This window comes from Orycteropus afer, unplaced genomic scaffold, assembly GCF_000298275.1.
Source record: "Orycteropus afer afer isolate SDZICR_OR568_19922 unplaced genomic scaffold, OryAfe1.0 scaffold00079, whole genome shotgun sequence".
Classification (NCBI taxonomy): Eukaryota; Metazoa; Chordata; class Mammalia; order Tubulidentata; family Orycteropodidae; genus Orycteropus; species Orycteropus afer.
In genome coordinates, this window is record NW_006921666.1 from 8,495,811 (window position 1) to 8,512,408 (window position 16,598).

The window sequence follows — 16,598 nt, forward strand, 5'->3', positions numbered from 1 at the left end:
AGAAGACAAAGTCAATTATTATAATGAAATGTGCAAAGACCTGGAGCTGGAAAATCAAAAGGAAAGAAAACCCTTGGCATTTCTCAAGCTGAAAGAACTGAAGAAAAAATTTAAGCCTCAAGTTGCAATACTGAAAGATTCTACAGGCAAAATATTGAATAATGCAAGAAACATCAAAAGAAGATGGAAGGAATATATAGAGTCACTGCATCAAAAAGAATTAGTCAGTGTTCATTCCTTGCAGAAGAGGGCACATGACCAATAACCAATGGTACTGAAGGAAGACGTCAAAGCTGCACTGAAGGTACTGGCAAAAAATAAGGCTCCAGGAATTGAAGGCATTCCCACTGAGATGTTTCAACAAACAGATGCCATACTGGAGGCAGTCACTCGGCTATGCCAAGAGATTTGGAAGACAGATACCTCACCAACTGACTGAAAGAGATCCATATTTATACCCATCCCAAAGAAAGGTGATCCCACAGAATGTGGTAATTATTGAACAATATCATTAATATCACATTCAAATAAAATCTTACTGAAGATAATGGTTGCAGCAATAAACTGACAGAGAACTTCCAGAGAAATGCAAGCTGGATCCAGAAGAGGATATGGAATGAGGAATATCATTGCTGATATCAGATGGATCTTGCCTGAAAGCGACAAATACCAGAAAGATGTTTACTTGTGTTTTACTGACTATGCAAAAGCATTCAATTGTGTGGATCTTAACAAATTATGGGTAACACTGAGAAGAATGGGAATTCCAGAACACTTCATTGTGCTCATAAGGAACCTGTACATAGACCAGGAGGCTGTCATTCAAACAGAATAAGGGGATACAGCATGGTTTAAACTCAGGAAGGGAGTGCCTCAGGGTTGGATCCTTTCACCATACTTATTCAATCTGTATGCTGAGCAAATAATCTGAGAAGCTGAACCATATCAAGATTGAAGGAAGACTCATTAACAACCTATGTTATGTAGATGACATAACTGCTCACTAAAAGTGAAGATGCCTTGAAAAGAAACACTTACTGATGAAGACTGAAGACTACAGTCTGCAGTATGGATTACACTTCAATAGAAAGAAAACAAAAATCCTCACAACTGGCCCAATAAGCAGCATCATGATAAATGGAGAAAAGAGTGAAGTTGTCAAAGACTTCACATTACTTGGTTTCTCAATCAACACCAATGCAAGCAGCAGTCAAGACAACTGATGACGTATTGCATTGGGCAAATCTGCTGCAAAAGATCTCTTTCAAGGGCTGAAGAGCAAAGATGTTTATTTGAGGACTAAAGTGCACCTAACCCAAGCCATGGTATTTTCAATTGCCTCATATGCATGTGAAAGCTGGACAATGAATAAGAAAAACTGAAGAAGAGTTGATGCTTTTGAGTTGTAGTGTTGGTGAAGAATATTGAAAGTACCATGGACTGCTAATAGAACTAACAAATCTGTCCTGGCAGAGGTATAGCCAGAATGCTCCTTGGAAGCAAGAATGGCCAGACTTTGTCTCACCTACTTTGGTCATGCTGTCAGAAGGAACCATTCCCTGGAGAAGGGTATTATGGTTGGTAAAATGGAGGGTCAAGGAAAAAGGGGAAGGCCCTCAACAAGATGGATTGACACAGTGGCTACAACAATGGGCTTGGGTATGGCGAGGATTGTGAGGCTGGCACAGGACCAAGCAGTGTTTTGTTCTATTGTACACAGGGTTGCTATGGGTTGGAGATGACTCGACAGCACCTAACAACAACAATAACCACCACCACCCGTGCTTCCAGCCAAACAACAGCCAGGTATATAGGGTGAACATTCCTAACAGATAGGTACATTCCTTAGAATGATTAATTACAGGAGACCAGAAGGGTGGTATTTGCATAAGGAGATAGCTCAGGGGGCAGGAATTCATAGGAAAGAAGGACACAGTGAAGTGGTAACCTCAGGAAGGAAGTGGGAAGAGAACAGTTACATTGTGGGGAATCGTAGTCAATGTCATGAAACGTTATGAAGTGCCATATGGGAAATGAATTTGCTTTGTAAACTTTCACCCAAATCCGCTCCCCCCAAAAAAACCCATAAAACTTATAAATGTATTTACCAAGGTAACAAGATGAATATGCAAACTTCAATTATATTTCTATACACTAGCAATAAGGAGAACTGTTGGCATAGTGGTTAAGGCATCTGGCTGCTAACCAAACAGTCAGCAACTCAAACCCACCAGCTGCTCCACAGGAGGAAGACAGGGCAGTATATTTCTGTAAAAACTTAGTCTCGGAAACCCAGTGGGGTTGCTACGCATCGGAACTGACTTGATAATAGTGAGTTTGAGATACTAGCAATGAACAAAGTAAAAATGCAATTAGGAAAACAATTCCATTTGCAATAGCATCCAAAATAGTAAAACAGGAATAAATTTAACAAAAGAAGTGCAAAATTTACACATTAAAAATTATAAAACCTTTCCACGTACTCTCAGCTAGGTGCTCACTCACTGCTACTTCCTAGTCCTTTGATTAACTCTTAGTGGTTTATCCAGTCAATCAACAAATTCTGAAAACCTACCATGTGTCAGGAATTTTCCCACTCTCAAGAAGTTTATGATATAGTCTACAGGCTCCTGGTAACACTCATCATCACCTCTTTTAACACTTTTCTAACCTCTCGTCATAAGTGTGTGAACCAGCCTGACAACTGAGGCAGCCAACTTTTCTTCCTTATCTTCATTACCACACTTCTCAGATCAACAATCTTCATTTATGCCTCCATTTCCTCATGACTTTATATAATCAGTTATGAAGTCAAACAGATTCCTCCACGGGGTCTCTTTCCATGCTCCCTGCAACCACCCTAGAGTAGAGTTCTTGACCAGACTAAAAAGAAAATGTCTTCTGTCTGCTTCAATTTAGTTTTTGCATCATTACCAACAGAGTTCTCAACAGTGGGCTTTAAAACCGTCCACTGTGGCATTTTAAACTAAAAACCACCAAGCCAGATGCCAAGTCAACTCTATACACTAGTGATAAGGAGCACTGCTGGTGTGGTGGTTAAAGCATCTGACCCCATATGTCACAGCACAACTGTGCTCCACAGGGTTCTCCTGGCTGTGACTTACAGAAGCAGATGGCTAGGCCTTTCTTCGGAGGCTCCTTCTTTAAGTGCATGTGCCGCTGAAGCAAGCACTGGGGTTTGAACCATCAGCCCAAAAATGGGGGCCACCCAGGACTCCTTCTAGCATTCTAGGTCTTTTTCAACTACTTTCCAGCTTTGTTTTCATTGTAATTCACCATGTCCCATAGTAAACATTCCCTCTAATAACATGCATATTTCCATGGGAATAGCAGGGAAGAAGGGAAAGAAGGACATCACTTTACTTTTTCTACTAGCTTATAAGGTCTAGTTGCTACAGAGTATTTTCAGATATTTTGAAAGACATCGTTAGCAGGAATGATCAGGTCAACTGCGTAAAATGAGCAAACTAACAGAACTACAGGGAATTCATTTAAGGCACCAAAACAAAATGGGTCACTAAATCTTACTCCTCTCTCCTCTTTTATGCTTCTGGGAACGGTTTGCACATGCCAAAGGTGTAATTCTGTTAAAATGGGAAATGCTGACTGACAGAGGCTCACTATGTTTTCCTCAGGAAGCAGTAATACCACTGTTGCTGCTACAGACATCAATCCTACTTTCTTCTGATTTGAAATTTTCTTCAGAGAAATGGAAATATCAATTCCTAAAGAACATGGCCCATACCTGATAGATAAACTTACGAAAGCACACAGCATAAACCAAAAACCCCACTGCAGTCAAGTGGATTCTGACTCATAGCGACCACACAGGACAGAGTAGAACTGTCCCACAGAGTTTCCAAGGCTGTAAATCTTTATGGAAGCAGACTGACACATCTTTCTCCCACAAAGCGGCTAGCGGGTTCAAACTGTCAACCTTTAACCACTGCACTCAACATAATGCCAAACAAATTTTCTGACCCTCTCAGAAAAAAGTCTGGATGAGAGAGAAGTGCAATGGCTCAGTGAAAAGTCTGGATGAGAGAGAAGTGCAATGGCTCAGTGGAAAACAATGACAAGTAGATTCCCTCCCCCATGATTATAAGACCCTTTGGATGTAATTAAAGCCTTTAATTTCTGATTCTGGCATGATGATGAGGAAGCTTTATTTATCTTTATGATGAATATTTTCTTTCTTTTTAGATTTCTTTATTACCCCTCCCCACCCCTTCCACTTTTTTCCTTTCCTGAAATCTACAAGTTCTAGTACCTGAGTGAACCACCAGATGTTTTCGGAGGCTAGAGTACTCAGCAAAGGAACGGCCACACCCTTGGGCTTCACAAAGGAATGGTTTCTCTCCTAGAGACAGGAAATAAGAGAAAGACTCAGCCTGCTGTTGAATTGACTGTTGCTTTTTTTTCCCCCCCACAGTCTTGTATGGACTTACTCCGACTTCTTGGATTCATACTATATAATTTCAGCTGGGCTGTCTAGCAAGTGTCACCTTTCAATGATCTCCTAATATTACACTTAGGTGTCTGTCTCCAGGAGTCTACAGTACAGTAAGAGATACAAGAGCTTCTCAGATAACAATGATGTGATGAGATATAGACAAAATCAGCTGTTGTCAGAGATCTCTGAGCTTTACACAGATGTAATTTTGGACAGTAACATTTTTTGAGACACACAAACCATACAGAACCTGTTCTGGGCATTAAATAGAGTAAGATGGGGGAAACGCAGACCTTCATTACTATGCCCACATTAGAGCTTTTCTTAAGTAAGGCAACCAAGTGCTGACTCATGCAGGAGATTCCCCAGGGCATGCTGAGGTTGCACATACCTGTGTGGATGCGTAGGTGGTTCTTTAGGTTTCCAGCTGTAGTGAACTGCTTACCACAGCTGGACTCAGGGCACATAAAGGGCTTCTCCCCATTGTGGGTCCTCATGTGCACTTTTAGCCTCTGTAACACATAGAAGCTTTTCCCACAACCTTCTGCAGGGCAGATGAAGGAACGGTCATTTCTGCAAAAATAATTACACAGCAACAATACTTGAAAATATTCTTCACAGAGAGGATAAGAATCAAAAGCTCCTTTTAATTCTTAAGGCAGATAGTAAATCCCAAGCCTGGACATACATTATCAGAATCACCTCAAGAGTCTGTTAAAACTACAGATGCCTACGTCTACACCTCAAAATACTAATTTCAGAGGTTTAGGGTAGGGCCCAAGCATATATATGTATTATTATTTTAGTTTTCCTAGAGACTATGTTTTATAATGAGATTTAAGAACTTCTGCTCTAAGGCACTTACGTGCCAAATATCTTATTAAATATTTGTCGAGAATGAGACAATGCAAATCTTTCCATGAAAGATCAAAAGACCAGCATTGACCTGGAGCCTTGCTCTCCTCTATGAGTTTGGGGAAGGAGTCCCTCGGGAGCACCAGAGCTCTCCAACTCCGCGTACAGGGTCTCAGATTTGCTCACCGATGAGTTTTGAGGTGGTACTTGAAGTGAGCTGCCCATGCAAATGTCCGGTCACAACCTTCCACTGTACATTTGAACTTCTTCTCCACTGGAGGAAGGGGCCCAGAGTCTTTGGGTTGCCCATCACCAGAACCAAGGTGGACAATTTCCCCTGTAAAAGAATCATGTATCTGTAATCCAGGGAAGGATGCAGCTCAGATGCTTTGGTTCAAACAATAAAGCTCGTGTATTTCATTCCTGGTGATCATTAATCAGCTATCTATGCCCACCTCTCTTTGTATCCATTTCACCACAGAAATCAGAGTGTTCTGCAGTCCCACTCCCCTATTCCAGCAAACTACCAAAACCCAGCATGCTTTGTTTCATAAGACTAGGCTCTTTGGCACATGCAAGAAATGTCTAAATGGTTTTATATCAGAAATTCAGAATGCAGAACTGAGCCTATTTTGTACTGCAAAGATTGGTGGGAAAGCAGGTATATCAACAAACAGGATGAGGTTCTACTAAAGATGACTGAAAGTTCTCGGCAGGTGACATTAGTCTTAAATTTAATTTCTCCAAGCGCAGAATAGAACCTACGATGCTTTCTATTGGTTAACACTAATTATGTTATTTTAAAATATTTTCCTACATAGGCTTTTTAAAGTTATTATTAATTTGTTTAATTGAAAATGTAATAACCTGTATATGGGTAAAATTTCAATGACAAAAAACTACATATATTATAAAAAGTATTTCTCACCAACCCCAGAATTCTAGCTAATTAATTTCTAATGAAAAGTATTTAAAACTGGTGACAGTTGGGCCTTTGTGCATTTAACTTTGTAGATAGAATAAAAACATTGATGTAATCATAAAACAAGGAAAATTAAAACATGGAGTAAGGCAAGGCTAAAAAATCAGTGGGCTCCCTCCTCCTCAACACTGAAGATTACCAACATAATGCTCAAATAGAAGGTAGATTTTTCCCTCAAAAAATATCTCTGAAAAGAATGAGCTGCCTTGTATTTGAGTCCTTATAAAATCACTCAAAGAATGTTCCCTCAAATATTTTGTTTCTTTAAAAACAAAGCACAATTTGGGGAAGCTATATTAGCTTAATATGACCTCAAGCTAAGGGAATTTTGGATATTCATAGGTTATCTGACAGAAGTGGATTTTTAAAAAAAGAGAGTGAGAAATTCAAAACCTCATAATTACAAGTGTTGTAACCACATTGAAAACACTTTGAAGATCCTCCTGTTATATGAATAGATACTTTGTGCATGGGATAAAATTTATAGCAGAGGTCAGCAAATTTTTTCTGTAAAGGTCAGGTGATATTTTTGGCTTTGAAGGATACATGATCTCTGTTACAACTCTTCAACTTATCTATTGTAATAGTCATAGATCACTTGTAACTAATGGGTGTGCCTTTGCTCCAATAAAACAGTATGTACAAAAAGGTAGATATTTGGCCCAAAGGCCTTTGCTGACCTCTGATATACACATTAAATTAAAATATTTCTGTGTTTCAAGCAACTTAGATGAAAGTTAATAGATTGTGCTCTGAAAAACTGTGCTGGAAGACTCACAAAGTGGCTTCAATATTTGTCAAAAATGTAGGAAAAGTATGGAATAAAATAATTTCATTACACATTCGTAGGAAAAAAGCAATACTAAATTACAGGCAGTCCTTGAATTATGAACAAAACCTGTTCCTAACTTTGTCTTTAAGTCTTTGAAAGGAATTTATAGGTGAGTCAGAACAGGTGCACACATTTCTAGCCTTATTTTAGTGCAAGAAAAGGTTCAAAGCCTTTTCTTTGATTTAAAAGCTGCATGTGCAGCAAGTGATGTTGAGTGTGATGAAGATTTACTGCGAGTAGGGGTTAGTTCAATCGTTTCAAAGTCAGGGCAAATTTACATAACATTAAATGGCAAGTAGGAGTTGTCCATAATAACCTTTTCTATTTCATATAGTATTATTTAAAATGTGTATGTATAAATACTATAATTTTCAAATAACAACTTATGGTAATTCATTTTATTTACATGCCTAAAGGTTTATATATTTAAGTGAGCAAAAAGGTGTTTTAAGGAATCATTTCATTGGGAAAATGGAAGATTACCTTTTATTTGGGCTCATGTAAATACTCAAGCATACAATGTTGTAAGGTAGAAAGGTAAGATATTGTGAGAGTAAAAACCTACACAACGCTTTGCTGATTATAAAGCATTTCCCAACTTCCCAGGTAGAATTTATTTAATCTCCATAATAACAAACTCCATCAGGTAAGCTACCTCATCTCTATGCTCTAAACATAAGACTGAAATCAAGAGAGGTGAAACTGCCTAAGGCAGAAAAATGGCAAACGATGGCACCAGGCCGGGATTCCAGACCCCCAGCCAAATCCCAAGCTCCCTCCCTACATTGTTTCTCACTGGCAAATATGCCACTCCTTCTCCAGTGTGACATAGAGGTGCCAAAGGTTCCAGAAGTCAGATATTAGCAAAAGCGTCTCAAGAAGAATCTTTAGAGTCCCCCCCGAAAATGGTAAAATGAACCATTCTAAGCAGCACTATGGTAATCACAGAGGTAACTATTTTCAAAATTACTACAAAGCTTGAGAGGAAAGATTTAGGTTCATGTTCCTTAAACTGGGTCATTCTGAAACATTCACCGGGATCCTGAGTTCTCTATGAGAAATTTTTCAACTTTTTGCTTCCATTTGAAATATTAGTAATAGTAAGAAGAATAATAAATAACTATTAGTATATTTGAGATCATCTGCATAACCTCCAAGCAGCTGTGTAATGCCATGAGATTTCAGTGCTTAAGCTTGATTTGGGAAAAATGACAGCATTGAACCATATCGTACTACCTTAATTGTCACAGATTAATGAGAAAATATGGAGGCAGACCTAAAACAGAAAGCACTACAGTATGCTACATTAAGCAAAGGTTTTGCTGTGGTTTAGGAGTGATTTGAATAGAGCAGTGGTTCTCAAGCTTTAGCATGCATCAGAACCACAAAGAGGGCTTGCTGTAAGAGCCCACTAGGCCCCACCTCCAGAGTTTCCAATTCAGTAAGTTTGGGCTGGGTCTGAGAATTTGAACTTCTAACAAGTTCCCAGGTGATGCTGATGATCCAGGGACCACACTTTGAGAATTACTGGAACAGAGAAAAGTAGTACACAGTAGGTAGTACAGACATGCCAAACTCAGAAGGAACAGTACAGTTATCATAGTTAACTGCTATGAGCAGCAATTTAATTTCAGCAAAACATCACCATCAGCCACATTAGTATTTATTTCTATTAACTGATAAAATTGTTTTGATTTGATAATGGTAAAAGAGCTCTAATGTAAGAATTTCGTACATAATTCCATGTTTTTACATATTTAAGTAATATTACAATAAAAGCAATTCAAGGTAACACTAGGGATCTGTGAGAATTTGTTTTTCCTTCAGAAGGAGCTCTGCACATTATTTAAAATTAAGAATCGAGAATGTTAGTTTAGTTGATTCTGCACTCAACTCTGGTATAGCCAAGTTATTCTATATAAAATGAGACTAAAAGCAATATATATCCCTAGCTTTCTATTCTCACAAATAATTTTGTTTTATTGTTGTTGTTGTTATTATGTGCCGTCGAGTCGGCCCCGACTCATATAGAACTCAAAATACAGCCATTGTAACACTGTCCAAATCTCTCTGCACAGAATTGGTGTTACAGATTGAATTGTGTATCCAAAAAATATGTGTCAATTTGGCTAGGCCATGATTGCCAATATTGTGTAACTGGCCTCTGTTTTGTAATTTTGTAATGTAATTATCCTCCATTTTGTGATGTGTTACAAACCCTCAACTCCATCTGTTGGTAATGAGGCAGGATCAGATGGGATATAGCACCCTATCTTAAGTCACTACCCTTACTCAGGTTCATAACCCTGATCCATGTAAGTAGAGTTTCCCTGGGGTGTGGCTTACATCAGCTTTTATTTTATAAGAGATAAAAGGAAAGAAGTGAGCAGAGAAGGAGGGACCTACTATCATCAAGAAGAAAAGCTGGGAGCAAAGCATATCCTTTGGACCCATGGTCCCTGTGCTGAGAACCTCTGAGACTCCGGAAAAGACTGTTTTGACACAAGGAGCTCTCCAAAGAACACTGGGCCCATAGATATTGAAAAAAGACAAGGACTTTCTCCCAAAGGCAATAGAGAGAGAAAGCCTTCTCCTGGAGCTTGCACCCTGAATTTATACTTCTAGCCTACAAAACTGTGAGAGAATAAATTTCTGTTGTTAAAGCCATCCACTTGAGGTCTTTCTGTTATAGCAGCACTAGAGAAGACAACTGGAAAGGAAAATCCCGCAAGGTTCTCACCATTGCTGCTGGTTTTTGCATTCTTTGCCAGTTGTGCACGAGTAGCAGCAATCAAACTGTCATGGGCCAACTCCTGAACCCGGAGGAACCATGGAATGCTACTGTCTGTGCCCTCACTGGAGAGGAAATCATTCCCTGAATCCTCTGCCTCATCTTGTACAAATACTAAGTGTTCAGCTGAAGAGCTCAGACCTGGAAGAAACAAGGATTTATGAAAGTTAGCCACCAAGCAATCCTTTTATCTGCCCTGGCTCAGAAACATACCATGTTTGGAACCAGCTATTCCAGATCTCCATTTCACCTCAAGTTTCTACTCACATAAAGTCATCATCTTTCTACCCCAACCAAACCACCACCACCTACTGTCATCGAGTCAATTCTGGCTCATAGCAACCCACCCTGTTTCCAAGACTATACATCTTACGGAAGTAGATTCCTCATCTGCCTCCCACAGAGCAACTGTTGAGTCTGAACCACTGACCTTCTGGTTAGCAGCCAAATGCCCTATGCACTGCACCACCAGAGCTCATTCCTTAAGTATACAGGCTTGTCTTTACCTTGCCTCCTCCTGTTTCAGAGGCAAAGCTTTTCTTCCTGGCCACCAGGCTAACCTCCACCTTTGGTTCCCCAATCTCTTCCTTCAGTTATTCTCTCCTGTGTTCTTCCCCTTCAGCCATCTCCTCTTTCCCATCTGCAACCTATTCCTCTCTACTGGCCAGCCTTCTCTTGCAGCCTTTAAATTTGTTCTAGCTCGAGTCTCTCCCATCTTTATTTTTAAAAAGGACAGAAAACTCAACATAGTATAGCTGTCACCTTTTCACCTGTATCTGTCAAAGTTAAGAGTCTTGAACAAGTGTACCTTCTAACTTGTATTCTACATTCTTACCTCCCATTCATTCCCCAACTCTTTAATCTTGGCCTTTACCTTATCCCAGTAACAACTGTTCTTACTAAGGTCACACTTCCCAGTCCTTGTCTCACAAGGCCATCCTACAGTATTTGGCATGATTCAGTACTTTTCTTCCTTAAAACTTTTTCTGCCACTGGGTTCTCTCACACTATTCTCTCATCTCTCTTTCTCCTTCTCCAGCTGCTTCTCCTCATTCTTCTGTTCCCCTCTTAAATGTTTTTTCCCCAGAATCCCAGCCTTGCTTTTTCTGGTGATGCTCCAGACTTCTCCTTAGTGAATGAATCCATGCCCATTGCTTTATATACTTCTTAACTGTTGATAAGCAGCAAAGCTACTTACTTCACACCAGACTTCTCCTCCAGAATTCTGGATATTCCTGTTTCTAAATCTCTACAGGATAGTCTCCTGAATGTCCCTCAAAAATTTCAACATCAACAGGCACAAAAGGGAACTAACCATCCTCCCTCAAGCCCTATTCTTCCTGTGCTATCTCAGTGAATAGTGCCACTAATCTGGTTTCCCAAACAAGAAACTTTTGAGTCCTCCTAGAGTCTTCTCTCTCCCTCCACACATTCAACTGCTCACCAGACTCCATAAATTCCCCAAGATAATAAAGTAGTAAAGCTTCTTTCCACTGTATGACTGAGTTAAAAATGACACACATACACCCTGCACCCCATTTTTTCTTAAGCATGAGCAGAGTTCAGGAAAGGAAAAAGAATACCTGTTCTTGTTAGGTTAAGAAGAATAAAGGAAGTGCTATCATTTGGCTGTAGATCTTGCAACAAGCTAGGAGATTCTGCAGTAGACAAAAACTCTGGGGACTTCTGTACAGTCTGAGCCCTCGTCTCCTCTCCGTCAGGGCCCACATTCACCTGAAGGCTTCTCAACACAGCCGAGGAAGGGACCTCCTTGGAAGAGCTAGTATGATTTGGAGTATCATCTAGAAAAGGGAAAATGCCAGTTTCATGTAGCACATATCTCTAAGAAGCCTACCACTTTGATATATAGCCCAAACACCCTTATAACATTTCTAATATCAATACCCTTAAAGTAGCAGACAGTATTTTCATTTTATAAATACAAAAAGTGCCTCAGACAAGAACAGGGAGATGCCTTTATGTTCCAAAGCGAGTCAACCAAAATGTGAGGAACAGACTTCTCTGACACCTGGCAGTAACTAATAATCAACCACCCACATCCTCAGCATTGTACTTCACATTACATTATATTACAGAACAGTCCTTTCTGAGGTCAGCAATCAAGTGCTCTTCCTTTGAAAAATATTGTCTACGCAGTCAATATTAGTTTATAAAAGACCTAAATTTTAAATTATTTCCCTTGGGGGTAGATCCCTCCCCTTATTTTTTTAAGATCCATGTGACAGTTCTGATAAGTCATTATAGAAAAAAATCATAGCCTGGGAAACAATCAAAATCTTATAGAATTACTAGTGCATTTATAAGAGCTCTGGTGGTGTAGTGCCTAAGGCATTTGACTGCTAACCAACAGGCTGGCGGTTCAAACCCATCAGCCACTTCTCGGAAAGAAGGTTGGGCAATCTACTTCCATAGTGATACTGCCTTGGAAACCCAAGAAGGGGTCGCTATGAGTCGGATCAGACTCAACGGCAGCGAGTTTGGTGTGGGGTACGTTTATAGCTGTGAGTTTACAGTGGATATAAAGAAATTATTCAGAAGACTTGCTCTCAAGACCTTGATCTAAGAGAGAAAATGAATTTCCAAAGGTTTTGGTTGCAATATAATGAGAAACCGTACTGCAGTACTCAAGCAGCCAATGTTTTCAGGGTTTCATTTATCTTTATAAAACACAGATAACCTTTTTCTTCTTTTAATGAGACAATGAATAAGATTATAGGAATAAAAGTGGAAGCCTAGGAACAGTATTGCCATGTCAAAGCTAAAAATTTATCAAAATTTATTAACACTTGAACATATCCATGCTTCTTGAATCTTTAAAAACTGAAAAGGGTTTTTAAGTCATTTCAAAAATCAAAGAAAAGAATACCATTGGAGGATGGTAACCAGTACAAAAGAAGCCCTGGTGGCACAGTGGTTAAATAGCTCAGCTGCTAACTAAAAGCTCACAATTCAAACCCACCAGCCATTCTGCAGGAGAACGATGTGGCAGTCTGGTTCCATAAAGATTTATATCTTTTGAAACCCTATGCAGTAGTTCTACATGGTCACTATGAGTTGGAATCAATTCAATGGCCAATGGTTTAGCCAGAGGAATTTATAACAACAAGTAAGTTGTCATCAACAAGTTAATATGATCCTCCCCTAATTCAATATTCCAAACATTAAAAACAAAGATAAAAAAACAAAGAATTTACAGCATCCAGAAATAGTATATATATATTTTTTAAAAAATAATAATGTTGTTCTTACTAGTAGTCAAGGTGCAATAGGTCTCAGTGGATGGACAGTCAACCCCCGCTAATGGCTCTTCCGTTTTCACTAAGGCCAGAACTATTACCAGGGGTTTCAGTTAAAAAGGAACAAAAGATGAATGACTCATTAGAATGTTAATTAAAAACTTACAGCTCCTTTTTAAGAAATCTTTTTAAAAACAGGAAAATTTCTCCGTTATTTATTAAATCCCTTAAGGCTTTACCTTCCCACAAAACCTTGAGGGGTGGTTTCTCATTATGGTGACTCTAACAGTAGGATCTTCCCAGTCAAAGCTAGTCTCACTACCTATGCTCAGCATTCCACTTCTTACCTTTCCTAGAACCTCCTCATCAATTACTCACTCTCTCTTTCTGTCTGCAGCTTCTCTAACTGGCACTTTCTTCTTAGCATAAAATAACCCTGAAATATCTCTCATCTTAAAAAAAAAATTCTTCTCTTTACTTTACATCCTTCTCTTTGTCCTTCCTGTCACAGGAAAGCCTTTAGTAAGTGCAGTTACCTCTTCAGCTATACTTACACTGAGTGGAGTGTTTTGTACTAATCCCTCAGCCTGGCTTTCTACCCTCTTCACTCAAGCAAACAGATTCTGTCAAGGTCAGCAATGGCCTTTTAGTTCCATCTCACTGAGTTTCTTAGGAGCTTCTGACACAATTTTTCCCTAGGGTTCCGTGCTTCCATTCTGCTGATTGTCCTCCTAATATTCTAGCTTTCATTCTCCCTTCTTTCATAGGCTCTCGTGCCTTACCCTATACTTTCAGTAGGGAATTCCATAGCATTCTGCTCTTAGATTTCCTTTCTTTTCTCTGTCTTTCACTCTAGAGGTGATCATACTCATTCCGGTGACTTAAAATACTGATGCACTTATGAGCTCTATGGTTACTTTTTCCTCCATGAGTCATCATTTTTATCATTTCCACCAGTCAGTTCTCCCACTCCACTGGTACCAGAGAGCAGGCTAAGTAAGCGCTTAGGACTCCTTTATCCTCTCTCTCTATAATCTCAATTTTTACCTGGTAACATTAGCCGGCTGCATTCTGAGGCCTCAGTCACTGGAAGGAGGGACAAGCAAGTAATGTCTTTAGCTTCTGATTCCACTAGCCCCTGTCCCAATGGGATAGAGGTATTCTGAACAAACTGTACCAGGAGCTAGAGAGGGGGAAAAGGAAACACTGAGAAATACAGGTTACTGAGTACAGGTCTCAATCTTTGAATTTACCAAAAGGTGGTAATATGCTATATTTTGCACAAATAACACACCCACATAAATAATGTTCCCACACATAAAACATATGAAATGATGAAATTAAGTAAAAACATAACGTGCATTATCTGCATAAAAAGAAGGTAATTAAGTCTCAATTGTTCACTAATCTAGGCCTTATTCAGAGAAAAACTAAAGTAACTATAATATAATATTTAAAGTTATTTATCAAGTCCTCTGTTCTAGAGAAAGGTTGAATTATATAATTACATTAAACTGTCACCTTTCACCAAACACAGAAATAATAATGGCTCATATAATCCTCATTGCAACCCAGTGAGACTAAACATGTACTTTAAGATGATAAAACAAGTTGAAGACATTATGTGATTTGTCTACAGTCACATGATGTTGTTGCTGTGTGCCTTCGAGTCGGACCTGACTCATAGTGACCCCTCCTTGCGTTTTCAAGGCGGTATCACTACTAAAGTAGATTGCCCAACCTTCCGTCCGAAGAGTGGCTGGTGGGTTTGAACCGCCAGCCTTCTGGTTAGCAGTCAAGTGCCTTAGGCACTATGCTACCAGAGCTCCTAGTCACATGACTAGTTAGGAGCAATTCCAATCTTCCAACTTAAGCAATATTATTTTAAAGTCAGTGACCTTTATACTATGTATCAGAGATGCACTAACATTAAAGTGAGAAAAATTAATACACACACGTCATATATATGAATTAAAATTTTGTTATCTTATAATTACCTGGATATATAGTAATTTTACACTTACTAAATAACAAATATAAAGTCTTAAAAGATAAAAATGAAATTTTTATATCTTTGGGAAAGTTCTTAGTAATGAAAAATAATAAACTAAGGCAAGAGTTGATGACAAACTATGGGCCATGAACTGAATCTAGTTCACCATCTGTGTTGTAAATAAACTTTTTACTGGAATGCAGTCACTCTCATTCATTTAAGTAGTAGTGTCCAAGGCTGCTTTCACACTACAACAGCAGAGTTGAGTAGCTATAACCAAAACTGTATGCCCACAACGCCCAAAATATTTACTATCCACCTCATTACAGAAAAAGTTTGCTGACCCCAGAACTAAGGGCAGACTTTAAGCCCACCAAAATAAACAGAAACCAGGGACTGAGCTCACCTCTGGTTTGGATTCTAACTCATCTGATAACATTGATTCAGCTTCCAAATACTGTAGCTGTTCCAGGGACAGGTTCCAATTTAATTCAGAGTCAATGACACCTTCCTGTTACGCTCATATTTCTTTAGGAAATGTTATACACTTCCAGTAAGATGCTGTGCTAGGTGGTATATCGATTTAACCTAAAATGGGGGGAAGAGAATTAAGAGGAGTGGAAAACATAGCTAAAAAACAAAGAAAGACACTTCTTTATAGGTATATTCAAATATCAAAACAAGCAAGCAAATGAAGAACTCAGCCCAAAACATTTACTTTAAAATAGAACAAGGCCAATAGATATCGAAACCCATAAAAATGTTATGATTCGGAATTTCTACTTCTAATAATCCATTCTAAGAAAAGGTCTTGAATATGGAAAAAGCTACCTGCCCGAAGATGTTCATCTTATCATCTGAGATAATAAACTACTGGAAGCAACAGAGAAATCTGCATATACAACCAATAATCAGGAAGTGGTTGACTAAATTAAGGCACTGTCACTTAATATGGTTATAAAAACAATGCAACAAAGAAAAACGCTTATGACATGTTAAATTATAAAAATAAAAAATTATACGTTTGCTACCTATTAGAACTAGTTAACATATGCAGAGAAAAAAAAACTGAAAGGCAATTCACACAGCAATGATAGCTATATCAGGTGGTAGGTGGTGTGATTTATTTTTATTTACTCTATTTCCCCAATTTCCTAAAAGATAGCTCTATTTTTTTTCATAATTTAAAAGAAGTACAGACAGTCAGATTTTGAATATTGTTTCCCAAAGGGAGTACTCTTAGGACCTTGATGCAGCTATTTTTTTCCCATAATTCTTACTTTCCCATACCAAAAAACCAAACTCACTGCCATCAATTTTCCTCAAGACTTTAACAGGTGAGTCCACTTTATTCTGTACAACTGTTAAAATTGGGAACACTACTGTATACAAGGTCACTCAATATAAAAGGGAT

The 16,598-nt window shown here is 38.7% G+C and overlaps 1 protein-coding gene across 1 annotated transcript in view; it reads right to left on the minus strand.

Moving 5' to 3' along the window:
- ZNF410 (zinc finger protein 410) overlaps positions 1–15,623 on the minus strand; it is a 36,681-nt gene extending 21,058 nt beyond the window's left edge. The window contains exons 1-7 of the mRNA XM_007941377.2: positions 15,591–15,623; positions 14,239–14,374; positions 11,518–11,736; positions 9,884–10,075; positions 5,516–5,666; positions 4,866–5,047; positions 4,292–4,381 (exon numbers count right to left, since the gene is read on the minus strand). Coding sequence (XP_007939568.1) covers positions 4,292–4,381; positions 4,866–5,047; positions 5,516–5,666; positions 9,884–10,075; positions 11,518–11,736; positions 14,239–14,374; positions 15,591–15,623 — 1,003 coding nt within the window. The remainder of the gene's footprint in view (positions 1–4,291; positions 4,382–4,865; positions 5,048–5,515; positions 5,667–9,883; positions 10,076–11,517; positions 11,737–14,238; positions 14,375–15,590) is intronic.
- Positions 15,624–16,598: the final 975 nt, after the last annotated feature.